This window comes from Cryptomeria japonica, chromosome 10 (assembly GCF_030272615.1).
Source record: "Cryptomeria japonica chromosome 10, Sugi_1.0, whole genome shotgun sequence".
NCBI classification, from domain to species: domain Eukaryota; kingdom Viridiplantae; phylum Streptophyta; class Pinopsida; order Cupressales; family Cupressaceae; genus Cryptomeria; species Cryptomeria japonica.
This window is the reverse complement of record NC_081414.1, coordinates 78,599,414-78,616,963: the sequence shown is the minus strand read 5'-3', so window position 1 is coordinate 78,616,963 and position 17,550 is coordinate 78,599,414. Positions and strand designations below refer to the sequence as shown.

General features: G+C 36.7%; 1 protein-coding gene across 2 annotated transcripts in view; it reads left to right on the top strand.

The window, feature by feature from the left end:
- LOC131033277 (uncharacterized) overlaps window positions 1-17,550 on the top strand; it is a 176,048-nt gene that overhangs the window by 27,899 nt on the left and 130,599 nt on the right. For both annotated transcript variants that reach the window (XM_057964452.2, XM_057964453.2), the window contains exons 2-4: window positions 10,791-10,977; window positions 11,111-11,361; window positions 12,570-12,684. In XM_057964452.2, coding sequence (XP_057820435.2) covers window positions 10,791-10,977; window positions 11,111-11,361; window positions 12,570-12,684 — 553 coding nt within the window. The remainder of the gene's footprint in view (window positions 1-10,790; window positions 10,978-11,110; window positions 11,362-12,569; window positions 12,685-17,550) is intronic.

Here is a 17,550-nt window from a genome sequence, read left to right as displayed (position 1 = left end):
ACATCATTGGGAGAGTTAACTAAGGCACCATTTGGTGAATTTCCTTTTGATCCTGAGTGGGAGAAAATGGTGATAAATTTCGCTTGAATTAGCCTAGTGGTCACATTCAATATTGTTTATTCTTTTATTGTTCTATCTCTCATTCTTATTCGTCTATTTGTTTGTAAAATTCTTCTATAAGTTAGAGGGTCATGTGCTTTGCATAGGTATATTAAACATTTATGCTATCAATATTTGTATTATAGTGTACATAGTTTCTATACTGTATATGTTTTTCCACCAAGTTAGCTATTTGAAGCTGTGCACTAGCAAAACAATTGATTGTGAAGATCTCCAAACTGAATTCATTAAATATGGTGTGGATTTCCTTGCCTTTCCGCTTGCGACACTTTTTAACAAGGTGTTGTGTTTAGGTCCTTAGTCACAGTCCTAATGTATTTTTGACCTTATTCATAAGTCTTAGATATATCTAGCTTAAGTTGGGCATAGATTTGCCAAAATTTATGCCATGGTGTTGGAAATGCAGTTGTTAGGGTACTTGCAAAGGAATAAAATTAGAGCTAAGGGGCAGGTAGGCTTCAAGAATTCAAGAAGGACTGCTAGACTATTGGCCACATGTTTACACTCCAAGCTATTATCGAGGAGGCCCACCTCAACTATTCTAAAAATCTTTTGCTGTTTTGTTGACTTCAAAAAAGTGATGCATCTTGCATTGGAGATGGAAGGATGATACAACAAGTTGAAGAAGATACACATGTGCGAAACCACAATTCATCGCTTCGAAAGAAGTGAATTTAATGGTGCATGTCGAAGCTCTTTCAAATCTAGAAAAGAGGGAAGAAAATGCAAGATGGATATCTCTGGTAACCATGTTGCATTCTTTGAATCAATGATGAGAGTTGCTGATATTTGTCAGCTGTCTTAGGCCTAATTGAAATTGGTGGCAAGTCGAAGCATGGTGGAAACTGAAGTAGCATAGGAACCAAAGAAGATATGACAACAGTTGTAATAGAATTGCAATTCAAGAGGAAACTCAAGTCCTCAAAGGTGTCCAAATTTGCAAGGTAGGACTCATAAAACAAATATTCAAGATCTTCTAAGTACTTTTTCCAATGAACTATGATTGGAAAACATATATAGTCTCTGTCGAATTGAATCATTTGAAGCCCCATTGGAGGCAATACTAGAGTTAGTGGAAGCAAGAGATGATGGAGATGGTATCCCATTGCTTGTCATCTAACTACACTATTGGTCCTTAGTTTGATGTGTCCATATATATGTTTTGAGTTTGAACAATAGATTTCTCTACAAATGCTAGAGTAGAAGGTTTTAGGAAACTTACATGATTGTCTTGAAGAAGTTGTTTCAGTTCATGAATCTGCTTTAGAAAACAATTGTTTTTATCATGATTTTTCTTCTAGTAACCACATTTGACCTTGCATGATTTACAAGGATTATGTCAAATATTGAAATGGAAAGTAGAGAGAGTGAGAGAAATGATTGGCTACCCCATGACTACTTAATCACGAAACCAAAACAAGCTAATGCAGAGCACTCCTTGTTGTTCCCTTTCTTGGTACTTGAACTTGTAGTGTCAAATTTTGCAAGAGTCCCATTCCTTTTGTGTGTGTCAACCTTATTTATGCACCATTAATTACTGATCTAAGAATTCCCAAGTGGGTTCTCCTATCATGGTTACCTCTAATCAAATAAGTCTTAAATGCGTTTGTGCACACTCAAGGGGCCTTTGTTCTTCCTTGGGTTGGGGGTAGATTTAAAACCTAAGATCTAGGTCTCAAGGTTCTAAGTTTCCTTGGAACTCTAACCCTCGCCTCTCTGTGTGCCCACTTTCTATGTCTTCTGGCTAGAAGTTCATGAGCGGACCTTGGACCTGTTGATGTGTTTTTTATGTACCTTGAACATTACCAAGGTATTCTATCCTCTCTTGAACAAAGAAATCTCATATGCTATACAACATGATCAAATGAGATGACTCCAAGGTTTACAATGCGAACAATGCGACTTAATGCTCGGGATAGACTCAGTGTTGTGATGTGATTTTGCTGGAATCACAAGGGAACTTACGTATTATGAACACTTGGAACGTGGAAATTGACTTGGAAAATAAAGATAAAAGAGATAAGGGGTTTACAAAAATCTATTCTAATGCTAAGAACAATGATAATGATGGATGAAACTTGGATAGACAAATTCCCTCTAATCAAAAGCTATTGATGAACCCTTGTTTTACCTTCTTGATGACAACTCCTTGGCCCTAAAGGTAAGAAAAGTTCTAAGGTTGTGGACTCAAAATTTTGGGACCTAACATCTCCCATGCCCCCACAACCAACTTTATGTCAGTTCATCGAGTTCAACATATCTAATGCTTAAATCCCTCCCACCAATTACAATGTTTTGGCACCTTTTATTAGTATGATTGTAATGACCCCTTTTGGGATTGCCCTAAATCTTGCCCTTACTATTATCAAGTCTGTTGGCTTCCTCTCTTTTATTATTCTGAAATTAACTATGAAGTTCTATGCTCCCTTGAATGGATCAATTGATCTTCTTCTTGGTTCCATCCTTCTTCAAATGATGCCTCCTTCACTTTATAACCTTCATGGAGAAAAAGGGACACATCCTTTGGTTATGAAAAGGTACATCTGTTTGGCAACAATTGCTGCCCTTTCACTTCTTATTTAATCTTCACCTATCTCTCACTTCTCAAATCTGTCTTTATTGCTTTTCAAATCTGCATATATCCCATTTGGCATCTGCATATCTTCTTATTCTAGATTTGCATATCCTATTTTCTTCTTCCTTTCTCAAATCTTATTTCAGAGCCCTCTATATACTTTTGCTCTGAATCTGCTCTAGATCTCCTCTAATTCCACTTTATTCCCCTCCATTCCATTTGATCCTTCTTCCGCTTTATATCTTCCAATGTAAGGTAGAGGTGACACCTCTTCATCATGTTTGCCTTTTGGCAAGAGTCACGACTTTTCACAATTAGCACCTTTTGTAATCCTTCCTTGATTCGCATGCTCGATTCTTTCTTCCTTTCTCCATATCTCCCCCTTAAAATGAAGTTCTCTTTTCCCTTTTATATCTCATGTTTGAGGGAGTCGTAACTTTTCATTTCATGCCTTTTGACCATTCATTAAACTTAACTAATTTTAATTATTTAATTTTATTCTTTAATATTTTAATTTTAATTTTATTTTTATTCTTGTTGGTTGAAAATTTTGTAATCAAGAAGATGATTACAAAATGTGTCTTTCAGCCATGGTGTGATGAGATAAAATCTCTCCTCGCAAAGGGGCGGCTGCCTTCTTATTGCACTTTAACAACTAGCATCTACCTAATCTCCATATTCTAAACTATTTTTTTCAGGTGTTATAATCATTGTATTCTCTTTTTTCAAAATCAATGTTTATCCAATTCTCTTACTTCATAATGGATTTCTCCTTTTACAACAAATTACAAATTACAAGATGCTAATTTTAGCAATAATAACCAATATAAATTTCAGCCAAATGAAAGAATGACTCAAAGATGTACCGGAAAATTGTAATGCCCCCTTCTCAGTAGGAAGTAATCAGTGGTCCATTAGCCTATTCTGGAAACCCGTAGGCGTCATTGGAATGAAGAATTAGGGTTTTCTATTTTCTAGGAGGATTCCTCGCAGTTTTCAGGGATGTTCTGGTTGGAGTTTGGCAGAAAGAATTCTGGTTTCCTTCTGGGTTTTCTGTATGCTTCGCAGTGGTATGACATGCAATCAGTTTAGGGGAGTTTGCAAAACTTACTATTTTTAGTAAGTTGATGTCAGATGATTGGATTTTGGGGTTTTTCTTGGTTTTCCGAGCTCATTCACAGGGTTTGATGAGCATGTTTTTTGGAGTTGTTTTCTTGACTTACTATTTTTACTAAGTGTTAGTTCAGGCAATACTATTTTTGGCAGTCTTGGCAGAGCCCCAATCCAGTTCAAATTTGTGTTTTCATGCACTTCAGCTCGCAGTAGTTGACTTTTAATTGATTAATTAAATATTATTACTTTATCCTAAAGTTTGATATTTAATTATTTTTACTAATCAATTTTGGAGGAATGACTTAGGAAGGAAAATATTATATTATTTATCCTAAGTCACATTTTTATTTCCCTAAGCTGATGGTGTCAAAAATGAATGTGTTTTATGCTTTGCAATGTTAATGTTATAACATGATGATTTTTTGGGAAAAGTGCGACTAGGGAGATTGGGAAAGTGGACGCCATACTTGGAGGGGGTTATGAAATGAAATGCATATTAATGTAAGGAAATTGGGCGCCATTTCATGTGAATTTGAGATTCAAAAATCTATACATACAAGGTGGGGCGCCTCATTTGGACATCTTGGAGAAATTATATCGTTATGTTGCTGAAATGGTGATTGAACTTGAGTGTCGAAGTTGTGGCTTCCTAGCTTGCTCAGTTTCGTACTTGAAATACAGTACCTAGCTGATTTCAGTGTGTTGTTGGAGTCATTTGTGAGTGTGCTTTCGGTTTTCAGTGTGTGTTTCGGAATTTTCAGAGTGTGGAGTGTTTTCCTGTGTTGCTGGTTTTGGTGTGGTTGAGGCAAAGAACTGTTCATATCTCCTTGCCTGTGTGACCCATCATTCTTAGTATCGGCTCGTTGGAAGCGTATTTGGAGGGTTATCATTCTTCTATTTTGGCGTTGCTATTGGTGTGCATTCTGATTTTTGTGGCAAATCGAACTTCTAGTGCTGGCCGTACTTTTCCTAGAGCTGCCTTAGGTTGCGTGTTGTTTGTTGGTGGTGATTTTGATGTCGGTTTGTGATGCTATCTTGGTCGTCTTGGTCATACCTTTCTTTTGCCTATGTTTGTGTGCGATTTGGAGCTGTTTCAGAGGAGTTGTGAGTCTTTCAGTGTTGCTGGTCCAGTGCTGGAGTCTATTGGTATTTTACATCAGATTTGGTTAATTGTGTTTTAGCTTGTATTTCTTTGAATTTCATTGTTGTAATCTTTAGTACTTCATTGTAATGATTGGTTGGTAGTACTAACCTCTATTGTATCCGAAGTGCTCATTGTAATTCCCAATGCACAAGTGGAAGAGGCTGGCTTGGCCGCCTTCAGTGTTTGTAATTCAGTTTGTAGTTTAGTCCTCCCGCTACATAAGTGGTCGAGTGATCCTTATTTGCATTTGTCCTCCCGCTGCATAAGCGGTTGAGTTGAGTTCATTTAGTGATAAGTCCTCCCACTGAAATATTGTGGTAGAGTTATTTGTGACTAAAATATTGCGGTAGAGTTATTTGTGCTTGATTGTGTTCCTGTTTCCTTGGCTGGTTTACCGCCAAGTTTCTTGTTTCCATCCCGCTGAAAAGTGGAAGGGTCTGGCTTGCTGCCCAGAATTGTAATCAGCATTTCAGATTTTGCATCTAATGATACCCTGTCACTATATGCTCTCACCCTCCTAGCTTGGGCTCTTAGTGATCAAAAGGTGGAAGGGTTCTTTTCAGTTGGTTTGGATTGCATTTTTCTAACCCTAACGGGTGATTGGTTTGTTGTTAAACTGTTTTAAAAAACAAAAAAAATTGTTGGGGATAGTACACAAATCTACAATAACTAAGAAACCCTAGCAAGCCCAAAATCATGCACGGTTCCTCCAACTAATCCTTGATACTGAATTGTGGTATATAGCTCAAAGTCTCTTCGTATATATCACAACTATTACTACTCTAAACAATAACTAGATGTAGCACAAAGTCTTCACCGTGTTATCAATCACAAATAAATGACTCCCAATAGAATACTAACAACTTCTTAGTCTACAATATTATATCTTTATACCCCTTAGTCTAACAACCTCTTACATTGCACAATTCAATCTTTAAAGATAATGTGACAAGAATGACATAATAACAATCTCACCATAAAATAAGGTGAATCCAAGACAAAGATTGGCAAACAACTTTATTTCTTTATTGATTGAATTTTCAGATTTCACTTGAAAGCACAAAGTCTTAAGCTTTACAATTCAGCAAAGTTTCGATGCATTAGCCAAAAGGTCATATTTACAAAGAAGCCCCTCATATTTATAGAGGAGAGCTTATGAGAAAAACGAGGGAGTTGCAACTAACTTTGACTTATTCAACAACAGAGTCCTATTTGACTTTGGACTTGTGCTGTTCTTACATGTAAATTTATATGTACAAAAAGACATGTAAAATATCGATAACAAACTACGAATTACACAACTTGAAATCGTGAAAAATGGCTACGTGTCTGGAGACACATCTTCATTATCATCACCCTTCTAGAGAAAATGTTCATATTATTGCAAGGTAGCCTATGCTTCAAAGTCATCTGGTACCAGTGTGTAGGAGCGGGCATCTAGAATGGAATTGTAGTATTGAATTGAAGAATCTCTAGAGTTGGAAATTTTTTGCCTTTTGGATCAAAAATTGCAAATCCCGATTTGGACCAAGGTAGGTCAAAACATGCAAATCGGGTTTCAAAAACCGATTTGCACAAAGGATAGTGCAAAATATGCAAATCGGGCTTCAAAACCCAATTTGCACTTAAGAATGGATTATACATGTTAGCCGAGTTTCGAAACCCAATTTGCACATAGGATGGACTTATGGTGCAAAACATGTTCATCGGGTTTCAAAACTCAATGAACAATTTGGGAAAAGTATTTAGGAAGGTTGCACATCGGGTTATAAAGCCCGATGTGCATGTGACAAGTGCAAAGTGATGTAAATCAGGTTTACATGTGTGTGAGGAAATGCAGGGAAAGTGCACATCGGGTTTTAAAATCCGATGTGCATGTGGGACAAGAGAGAAATATGCAAATCGGGTTTAAACCTGATTTGCGCTTTGTGCAACATGGATGACTTGCAATTCAGGTCTTAAAACTTGAACCACATATGAAGGAATTTCTCTAACCCTTGAAAAACAATGATTTGCTAAAATCAACAAGACAAGAAGGGGATCCGATCAAAATGACTTTTTAAGGGATCAAACTATGTGCGAGGGTACTTGAAAAAGGCCTCGATATGCGCACTTAGAGGATGTGGGCTACAAAACAGACGAATTTCGTAGGGGTTATCCACTTATCCCACAATTGAGCAAGCTGAAATTGGGGATTGTTGGTGTTGGAAATAAGCCACACCCGGACCGACGATGGACTGGTCCAAGAGGGGCCAGTAGCTCAGTGGTAGAGCACTCCAGCAGCGTATGGAAGGTCCTAGGTTCGAGTCCTAGCTGGTCCATGTCTCAACATGGTATCAGAGCCAGGTCCAGGCTAGAAGCCCCGAGCACCCGAGAGGTGTGGCTTAAGGGGGAGTGTTGGTGTTGGAAATAAGCCACACCTGGACCGACGATGGACTGGTCCAAGAGGGGCCAGTAGCTCAGTGGTAGAGCACTCCAGCAGTGTATGGAAGGTCCTAGGTTCGAGTCCTAGCTGGTCCATGTCTCAACAGGGATAACAATTCCATTATATTTTAATTTTATTATTAGCATTTATTAATAAATCCTATTTCAAAATAGGTACATTACAGTGATTACAATGCAAATAAGCAAAGGAGAGATTGAAATCCAAATTACAATAAATATGATTAAATTTAAATAAAATAAAGTGCTTTAGATTGTAGAGCGCAGTAAGAGCTTTACAACACCTATAAGAAGTTGAAAAGATTGACACTCTAAGCAAAATTTATGTCACTATTTGTGCAAGGTGCTAAAAGATGGATTGAAGTAGCACAACTAAATTTAGAAACCTCTGCAAGATTTAGCAAAACGTGCCAAAATTTGGCAATTCTGTAAAAAAACATTGTCAATTCTGGCAAATTGCTGGATAAATGTAAAAGACATCCAAATATAGGGGAAAAAGTCAAATTTGGAGGAACTGTCCAACAACTGCCAACTTAAGAAATAGCAACAAAAAATAGTTGGAGATCGCTAATGTTGGTAGAGGTGTCAGATTTGGAGGAATAGCAGCTAATGCAACACAAAGATACTACAACACTACGACGATATGACAACATGACTTCGGAATTATGCTTGTCAATAGTGTCAACCTCCAATTTTTTTTCTGGATTACCCAATTTTATAGTTGATTTATAGGTTTTGATGCAAGGGCGAGGCTCGTTTTATACCAAGCTATCTCAAAAATCATGCTATTCAGAAAAGATACCAAAAATATTAGCAACCAAAATCTGAAAAAAATGACCTGTAGTTGTCCAATTTCAATGAAATTAAAGTCAAATCTCATTTTCTTAACTGCTTTGGATGCAATGGTGGGCTTATTTAATCTCTTCATCAAAGCTTCAATCTGAAACTCCCATTCCTTAGAGGACATGAACCAGCTACAGATACCAAGCTCGCTAAAATATCATGTAAGAGTTGGTACAAAATGCTCTAGTACCATGTAGGATTGAATGTGAATTTGAATAGAAGCCTAGATCTAGGTGATGACAAGAGATTGCAAAATCTAGATACAAACATGACTGCAAATATTAGATAAAATCCAATATTGAGAATATGGAGATATTCAAATGAAATTGATTGATTGATTTATCAAAATAAGGAAATTACATATAATATATAAACTTTGGGAGAACAAATGGAGAAGCAAGTTTCCCAAACGAGTTGAGCTAGCCACAAGTAAACAAGTGGTGGACTCAATGTGAAGAGCAGTGAAGTCAAGTGAAGTCAATTTGATGTGAAGTGTTCATTAATGCTAAATCTACCAAAGTAAATAAAATTAATTATCTAAGTAAACTTAATATAGAAGGCACAATTAAGTAATTTTACCGACAAGGGAACGTAATGGCATGGAAGTGGTACTAGCTTTAGCAACTTCAGTTTTGATTTCAATTGCTAATAAAATATGTGATGGGAGCCATTACTTCTAAAGGATATGTGAATGGCTGCATCACAAGCCTGTTCACCATCACTGGTGGCACCAAAGCTTCGGCTACCACTACTGCTAGTTTGCTCTTTCCTTGATTGGTGCTACCTTAGTCATTGTGAAATTCATCCCTACCTCAGGTTGGCACTATTTTTGTTGGCTCTGTAGTGCCACCAAGTGCCAAAGACAACAACATGCTTCGTGAACAACACTGCACCAAACTGTTCTGTAGCTGATAACTTTTTGTAATTGTACACATGCTTGTATTGGACCTCTAGATAGGGATCTAGCAGTTCTTTCCAGCGAGACAAATCAACTAGGATGTTTGTCTGTAGATTCTAATAACAGAATTCTTATTCTCAGTCTTTTGGTTCATAGTGTCTATACATACTATCCATATTCATGGTGAATAGAAGACTGAGACTGAGAATTTCCGTCATTAGAATCTACAGACAAATATCCTAGTTGAACCTGAAATATGGGTGCCTAATACTATCTTTATAGAGCCATCTTTACAGTATCTCAAACCTAGCCAGTTTCTGTGTAGTCCCTGTGTTCAATATCTTCAAACATTGAATTGTTTATTTGCTGCTTCCAAGTCTCAACTTTTATTGTTGGGCTGTTTGTGCAGAAGAATAAATAGAAGTGTCTATTTTTGAGTCTTCCATTTTTTAACCTTTCTGAACAAATCCTTTTTTAATACCCCTATTTTAGGGAAACAAGCAGAGCTGGTCTGGATTGCTTGTGCTGTTTTGTTAGAACAGTGTTCAAGACAAATAAATGTGATCAGAGGTGCTGTTTGAGATTAGATTTGACGATTTGTCTGGCATTCTCCATCCATTACGGTCATTTCCTGCTTGATCATCACTGCAGATGTCTTCAACATGTAACTTCTTTAAATAATAGATCTGCACCTTGAATATGCCATATTTTATTGTAAAGTACTTTGAAGTTTGTTTTTTAAGAATATTTCACCTGCATCCAGTGTAATATGCACTATCCTTGAGTTTTTACTTTAACAACATTTAAGAAATGTATAGAAAGTCCATGCTTACGTTTAAAAATGAACTTTAGAAATCAACTTTTATTTTATTTTGATGCAACCATTATTGCTTTGTTAGGGCTTTCATATAAGGGGTCTGTGCCCTTGCATGCATGTTGCTAAATGACCAAATTTTTCTTTGTTGTAAAGGATCCTTGCTTATCATGTGCTTGTTGAATATGATTTTGAATTTTTAACCCCGTAACATAGGACAAAACAATGAGTTTGATGCACGATGAAAGATATCTCTCAAACCAAATAAATTTTCTGTTCTTATTTGTGGATTAAAATTGGTTGTAGCTTTTGGTTGTTAAATGAAAAATAACAAAAGAAGGTTAAAATATTGCCACTTGTTGTAAAATTTTGGAGATATATTTTCAAATTTATTAAGCTCATTTAACTTTGGAGATATATTTTCAAATTTATTTAGCTCATTTAGCTTATTTGAAAATGGAACTCTCATATACTTTTCATAATTTGCTGCTAACTGCCAACCACAAATCTGCTATAATGTCAGCTGGCAATTGCTCCTACGTTGTCAAAAGGCAGAATATTGTTTTCCATCAAGATTGCTATAAATCTTTTGGAATTATCCTATAGGAATATTATCAATGAAATATTCGAGCCATAAACAATTGTTTGCTATGGTATCTTTTACAATATTATCAAGATAGAACTTTTTGAAAAAGTTGTTATCAACTATGGGTATATTATCCTTCATACAAGATAAACTTTTAGAATGAATTTCTCTGATTATTTGCTCGAGTGTGGTTATTATTTTTTCACCAGGTGCTTAAGGATCTGCTTTTGTATTTATTGCCCATTTTGTTAACAGGTATGTCTTGCCAAGACCTGCAGGCAAACGATGCCTTGTGGTTTCTTCTCATGGTACAACAATAAGCAGGCTTCGCAATGGACGGGTTTTACATTGCTTCCCATCAGCTTTGCCAAATGGTGCAAGAATAAAAAATATTGCTGGCCCAAGTCACATGTTTTGTATTCTTGATTGCATTTTCCATGAGGTAAATTTGTATGTCAATGCTTGTATATTTGGGAAAGTTAATTATTCTCTAGGCAAGGCTTCTACTGTAATGCTTGTTGCATTTGTGGCTGCTTATATTAATCCTAAAGCTGTTCTTTTTGTGTGGAACACAGCCAAATCAAAGTTATTACATAATTGATATTATCTGTTGGCGAGGATACTCATTATATGACTGCAGTGCCGAGTTCCGATTCTTTTGGTTGAACTCAAAAATTGCAGAAACAGGGGCTTGTGAAGCTCCTTCCATACACCATCGGTATCAGTTCCATGTTGTTCCTATTTATGATTGTGATCGGGCAGGATTGCAGGCTGCTTACAGTGGTCCACTGCCTTATGTCAGGGATGGACTTTTATTCAGTAATAGGTAATTGCTAGTATGTAGCTTTTGCAAATAATTTGCATGGCAGATGTAATGTACCTAAATCAGGATCTTGAACAATATGCAATTGAAAGTAAAGTACGGTTTTTGGAAAATATATGGTTTTTTGTATTTTCTGATTATTGGAAAAGCTAAGCAAAATGTTTAAAGTAATTTGAGTGATGGTCTCCCAAGTTCCCAAGTCTCGGAAATATCCCCCTACAGGGGATGTTTCCCCCAAGTCTCCAAGTCTCGGAAACGGCCCCCTATAGGGGACATGAGTTTTTTTTTTGGGGGATGCGTCCCCGTGGAACACTAGTAATGTTTAAGGCTAGATGAATTTGTAATACTTGCCTAAAACTTATGAAACCTTATGTAGCAGTATGGAATACCAAATTATTGGTTACTCTTCAGAATATTGGAATGAGTTATGAAAGATCCTATTACTAACCCAAAACCCTTGAAGTGATGTGAATGCAGGCTACAACAGAAATAGAACATCAATATATAAACTAAGATGAAACTAGCGTAAAACCTAGATGCAACTGCAGTTTAAAGCAATGCCAAAGACAACATTAATAAGCAAAGCAGCAGGTAATAAACAACAATTTAATTAATCACTGATGTGAATTTCTAGCATCCAATGTAGTGCAACATTCAATGATAAGGGTAAATTAAGAAGTAGGATGCACAACAATTATAATAACAGTGTGCTGATGTAGCTGCCAGTAAGCATACAACTGACAAGAACAGCTAGAGGATTGATTGCACCACTTTCGAGAGTCTATAATATTTATGATGTTTGCGATTTAAATGGTGATTAGAATCAAATTATGGAAAACAGCTGGTTCAAATTGAACTGGCTTTGAAAATTTTCTCTACTTTCAAATTCTTTTCTTTGCTAGTGTTTTTTCCAGTTGGTTGCTTGAATTGAATTTAAAAAATCTGGAATTGTTGATTTTGCAGCAGAAGCTCCAAGGTCCAAGAGTTATTCTCTAATACCACTTGGAGTGGCCTTGAGGACAAATTATTAATATAATATATAAAATAAATAACTAGATATGATGCCCCTATTATTTACCTGGATTAGGATTATATGTTGGTTACAAAGGCGAATGGCACACCCCTTTGTTGTGTGTGTACTGCTAACTAGTAGTTAATTATTTTTGTAACAGATAAATCTCATTGGCATCTGTATTTTTTTTGATTTGCAGACATGCACATTATGAGTTGGGCCTTTCTCCACTAAGTCTGGTCTGGAAGGATGAGAATTGCAGTCAATACTTTTTGGACACTGATAAGATGGGAGTTGTTCCAACTCATCAGCATGTATGGACATATTACATTTTTTGATTGCTTGTTGCCATGTCTATGTTTGCTTAGTAGATATCTATGCTGTTTTGTACAATTTATATCCAGCTTTACTATGAAATACATGATTCAATGTTTTTAAACTATACTCAGAAATTGTAAGAGGAAAAAAGATTATGTTTCTGTAGTTTATGAAACTGTTGGCATGTAGTTTACAAGAGATTTGTCATATTGAATATTAGCTGGATGTTTATCTCTCGTAATATTTCATTTTGGCATTAACATGGCATGTAGTCTAACTGCATCATAGCAGAATCTTTTGGCTGCCCCAATCTTACAACGGCCATTGTGTCATTTTCTGCATGTGATCTGTTGAGCCTTGCACAAGTAATGGAGATGGTTAAGGATATTTATATAGGAAAAATCTGTTAGTTGCTTCTTCTTTTGGGTTATTTTCTATTTCTATTTAGCTTGGCATCTCTGCTGCTATTGAGAACAATTATTCATTCATTTGTTTAGCTGGAAAAATTAAATTCTGAAACAGCTAACTTGAGATGATCTGCAAATATTTAATTTTTAAAATAATGTATCGACATGGCATGCAATCTAACTTCTTTATAGCAGAATTTCATTCCTTTGTGTCTAAACCAATTGTAAGAATTTCATTACAGTCCCACTTATACCAGAATTTCATGGCAGAAACCATCGGTTTGTAATCACCATTATCAATTGCCATAGGAGGGTCTTTGCTAACTGTTATCTTCATCCTCTTAGAGCTACCTTTGCCATAAATAAACTTATGTGGGATCCCTGCAGGTGGATCAATAGACTCATGTTGTAGAAGCATGGGAATTTCTAACATTATTGAAGAAGCACAAGACTGAACCATCATGGACAAAGCAACCACAAGCAAGTCTAGGATCAACTAAATCCATCTTACTAACAGGCTGATTAAAAGGCACAATCAACAAAATCTCATTGCAGGAAACCACATCAAAAGGCTTATAGATGTTACATAAAAGATTGCAGAAGATCATAGAGAGTGTCAATGCAAAAGTGGATGAAGCAAGGAAGAAGAAGATGAAAAAGAAGAAATAGAATGAAAGAATACAAGGGAACTATCCAAATTTGTCTAGAAAATTCATTTAAAAAATCTAATTCTTGTTGACACAGATACTGGAGTACAAACTAGAAGAAAATTAGCAAGTCCATCAGAACATGCAAATCTTGCCTTGCTATCTAAAATAGAGCCTAAGCACTTTGTAGAAGTTAGAGAAGACAAGCATTGGATGGATGCTATGGAAGAAGAGTCGAAACAAACTGAAAAGAATGAGACATGGGAATTTTCATTTCAAAACCAAAAGATAAGAATGTGATTGGTACCAAGTAAGTTTTTAGGAATAAGCTGAATGAAGATGGTCAAGTGATAAGAAATAAAGCAAGATTGGTTTGTAAGGGTTATGCTCATGTTGAAGGTATTGATTTTGAAGAAGACTTTGCCCCTGTTGCAAGATTAGATGCTATTAGAATATTTTTGGCATTTGCTTGTTTCAAGAACTTTAAATTCTATCCTTCCCAACCATCTCTGCCACTACAAGAAAGATCTTGTTTTGAATCGCCTTTATCTGTTCTTCTATTTTATCAACATCATCTTTCACTTTCTTCAAGACCTCATTCTGTGCAACCAGTGTCCAGAGCCAATTGTGGAAATCATAAGCAGCCCATTATCTCTTGATTGACCAACTCTTGAGATGAGATTCCTCTCAGCTCTCTAAGGGATGGAATGATTCTATCTTGGACATCTTGGAAATCAGCCCGTATTTCTGCCAAAGTCTCAATCCTGGAAAGCAAAGAAGAAGTTTGATCATATGCTGATGTGATCCCTTCTATGAACTTGGGTGCTTCTTCTTTTATACTCTCTATCCAATCTTTAGTTTCTTTGGCTGTTATTGCATCTTCCTCAAAACCTTTGACCACCTGCTGTGAATCCAAAAGTAGGAGTCTCTGGATTTTCTTGATTGAGTGGCTTGGTAGTCAAGTGCCAAATATAATCTCTTAGACGTTCCACTTCTTTCTTGTATTCTTGCTTCTTCTTTGTTTCTTCATCCAGCTGCGCCTTTATGGATGCGACGGAATTGTCCAAATCTTCCTTTGCTTGGGCCTTTGTAGTTGGTCCCAGGTCAAAGGTGGTAATTTCATACTCACGTGGACCAATGTCCCCTTCTGCCTTATCTACTTTAGGCACTGTAATCTGTACTGTATGATTGCCTGCCTCATCTCTTTGGATGGTAGAAAATCTTTTAGCTGGCTTCTTCACAACAGTTTGTTCTAATTTGGCTAAGAAATCAGCCATGTCATCCTCTTCTGGCTCTTCTACTGCTTGTGTGTTCATTTTTAATCTTTCCCTCAACCATGTAGGAACAGTAAGCTGCTCAACGCCTTACGCTTCTCGGTCATCTTTTGTTTCTTGGTCACATGCAATTCCTCAGAGAGTAGAAATCATCCCTTCTTGGAACTCTTCCTCTTCAATATCTGTGTCATGCTCTGATTCCAGGATTTATGTGCCAATAGAAGATGGTGGTTGTTCATCTTCCTGATGGACTAATTCTGCATTTTCCTCATGAATTGAAGAAGGAATTTCTATTTCAACCAATGATTCATCAATATTTAGTGTGTATTTCTCATTCCTTGATGTGGCTGAACGAGATGGCTCTATCCTCTGCCTTTTCTGAGCAAGTTCTTCAGTTTCAATTGCCTTTCCCTTCCTTTTGGCATTCTCGCTTGGTCTGGCATTCTGTGTTGCTTCTTCATTTGAAGAATATCCTTATGCTACTCCCATCAGATTATAAGTCAAAGTTACATTTTTCTTATTCAACCTTTGACATTGCTGACCAACCCACCACGTGGTATATTTCTTGACTGGTCTCATTAGGATGGTTAAGTCTACATGATCTGGCTCTGACCACTTGATATGAGGAAGGGGTGTATGCTCATCAAAGCCGGGCTGAGTATGTTCTTCGTCATCTTCCAGCTGATTGGGCACAAGGAAAGGTCTGGTCATTCTGATGAAATTGACTGACAGCCTGGAACACATTCTTTTTTTGATATCAAATTCATCTTCCGCATTTGCCCAATAGTCTTCTATATCCACACTATATGTCTGAATCTTTCCTCCTTTGTTGATCCGATGTTATGGTGAGGATCAAAATTAGTTCTGGATTGGTAGAAGGTAAAAGGTACCACTGCATCTCTAGCCTGACACTTTCAGCGGCTTGTGCCGAACAAGATTCTTCCATATTTCCAATAAAGAATGGAAATGATACAACTGCCTTCTGTCTTGTCTTTTGAAGCTCTGATATGTCTCCAATTGTCTGAGAACTTTTAGCAGGACCATCCTGTTGGTTGGGTAGATTGGCAATCGGTAAGGATGGCTAGTGAATCCTTGTATTTTGATATAGGTGAACTTCGGAAAAAGGATAAACCAGGATCTGTACTTGCTGATTAAACTTTTTGATTCATGAGAAAGTTTGTTGTGAGTACCTCCTTACAGTGTTCTGGTGACGTACATCAGGAATGCATCATGGGCTCGAAAACTCTTATCCTTAAGTTGTAGCTGAGGATAACAATCATATGACTTGAACTCATTCTCCCCACTCCCTACTATGCCCTTACAGAGCAGTCCTGAATATTTGTAGGTTGCAGCCAATAGATAGATTATGTATGAACTCATGTGGAATGCCTTCGTCCTATCCAAGTTGATCAACTGCTCATGAAGATTGTCACTGATTATACGTGACCAGTTGAACAACTTGGTTCCTGCAGTGATCTCGTCCATGAAATTATACATCCATGTTTGGAACAATTGACCCTTAGAGCTGCCCATTATTCGATTCAGTAGTAGGATGAGATGTCCATATTCTTCCTTGAAGAATGGACGCAACAAATACTTAGGTACTTTTCCTTGAGGTCTCTTCTTCTCTAGCCAAAACTTATTCACATTCGCAGCATAGAGTTTTGACTGACTATCATAAACCCTCTGGGCTTGGTCCTTTGTTTTATAGGTGATTTTACTGTGCTTTGGTATGCCAAAGGTCTCTTGGATGGACAATTCTGAGAGATTAGCCAGGACTCTTCCATCTGATGCAATAATTTCCCTCGATTGTGCTTTATAGTGCAAAGCACATTCGACTATCGACTCAGTACATTCCTTGGCTGGTGGAAACTCAGCTGCCTGGACGATTCCATTCTACATCATCTTATGAGCGATCGGTGTAGGAATGTGTCCATCATATCCATAAATTCTTCTCTTGAATTCCTCCATATCAACATGCCCAAGATCTGTGTCGGTGATATTCTTCCATTTGGATTTGATTTTAGATTCCTGCTGCATTCCCTTGCTGGCGAACTTCATTACTATCTGCAAAACACATGAAACTTAACATTATTTCCAGAATTTAATTCTGATTTTTAATTCTCCTTCCTAAAATTTTCACTTACAGCCTGAAAAAGGGTTAAATTGTTTGAAAAAAACAGATTGAAAGTGAAGGGTTTGGCCAAGAAATTGATAAAATTAAGATAGAAGGGTGTGGAAATTCAGTCAAATTGAGGTTTTGAATCCTCTATATGACTGAAATTTACCTCTGATTCTAAAAATCTGTCCTAAAATCAAAGAAAATTCTTGATTTCTTGACCTTCAACACTTAATTTTTTTTACTTCTGGACAATTCTTCAGAACTTTAAGAGAAAACTTCTCTTCAGAGCTTTCCAAAATTCTCAACCTGAATAATGAATTATGAAGTGAATGGGTTGAGAATATATAGAATATTGGATTCATAAACTTAGAAGTTTTATTTTGTTTTATTGTTTTTTAAAAAAAATTTTAAA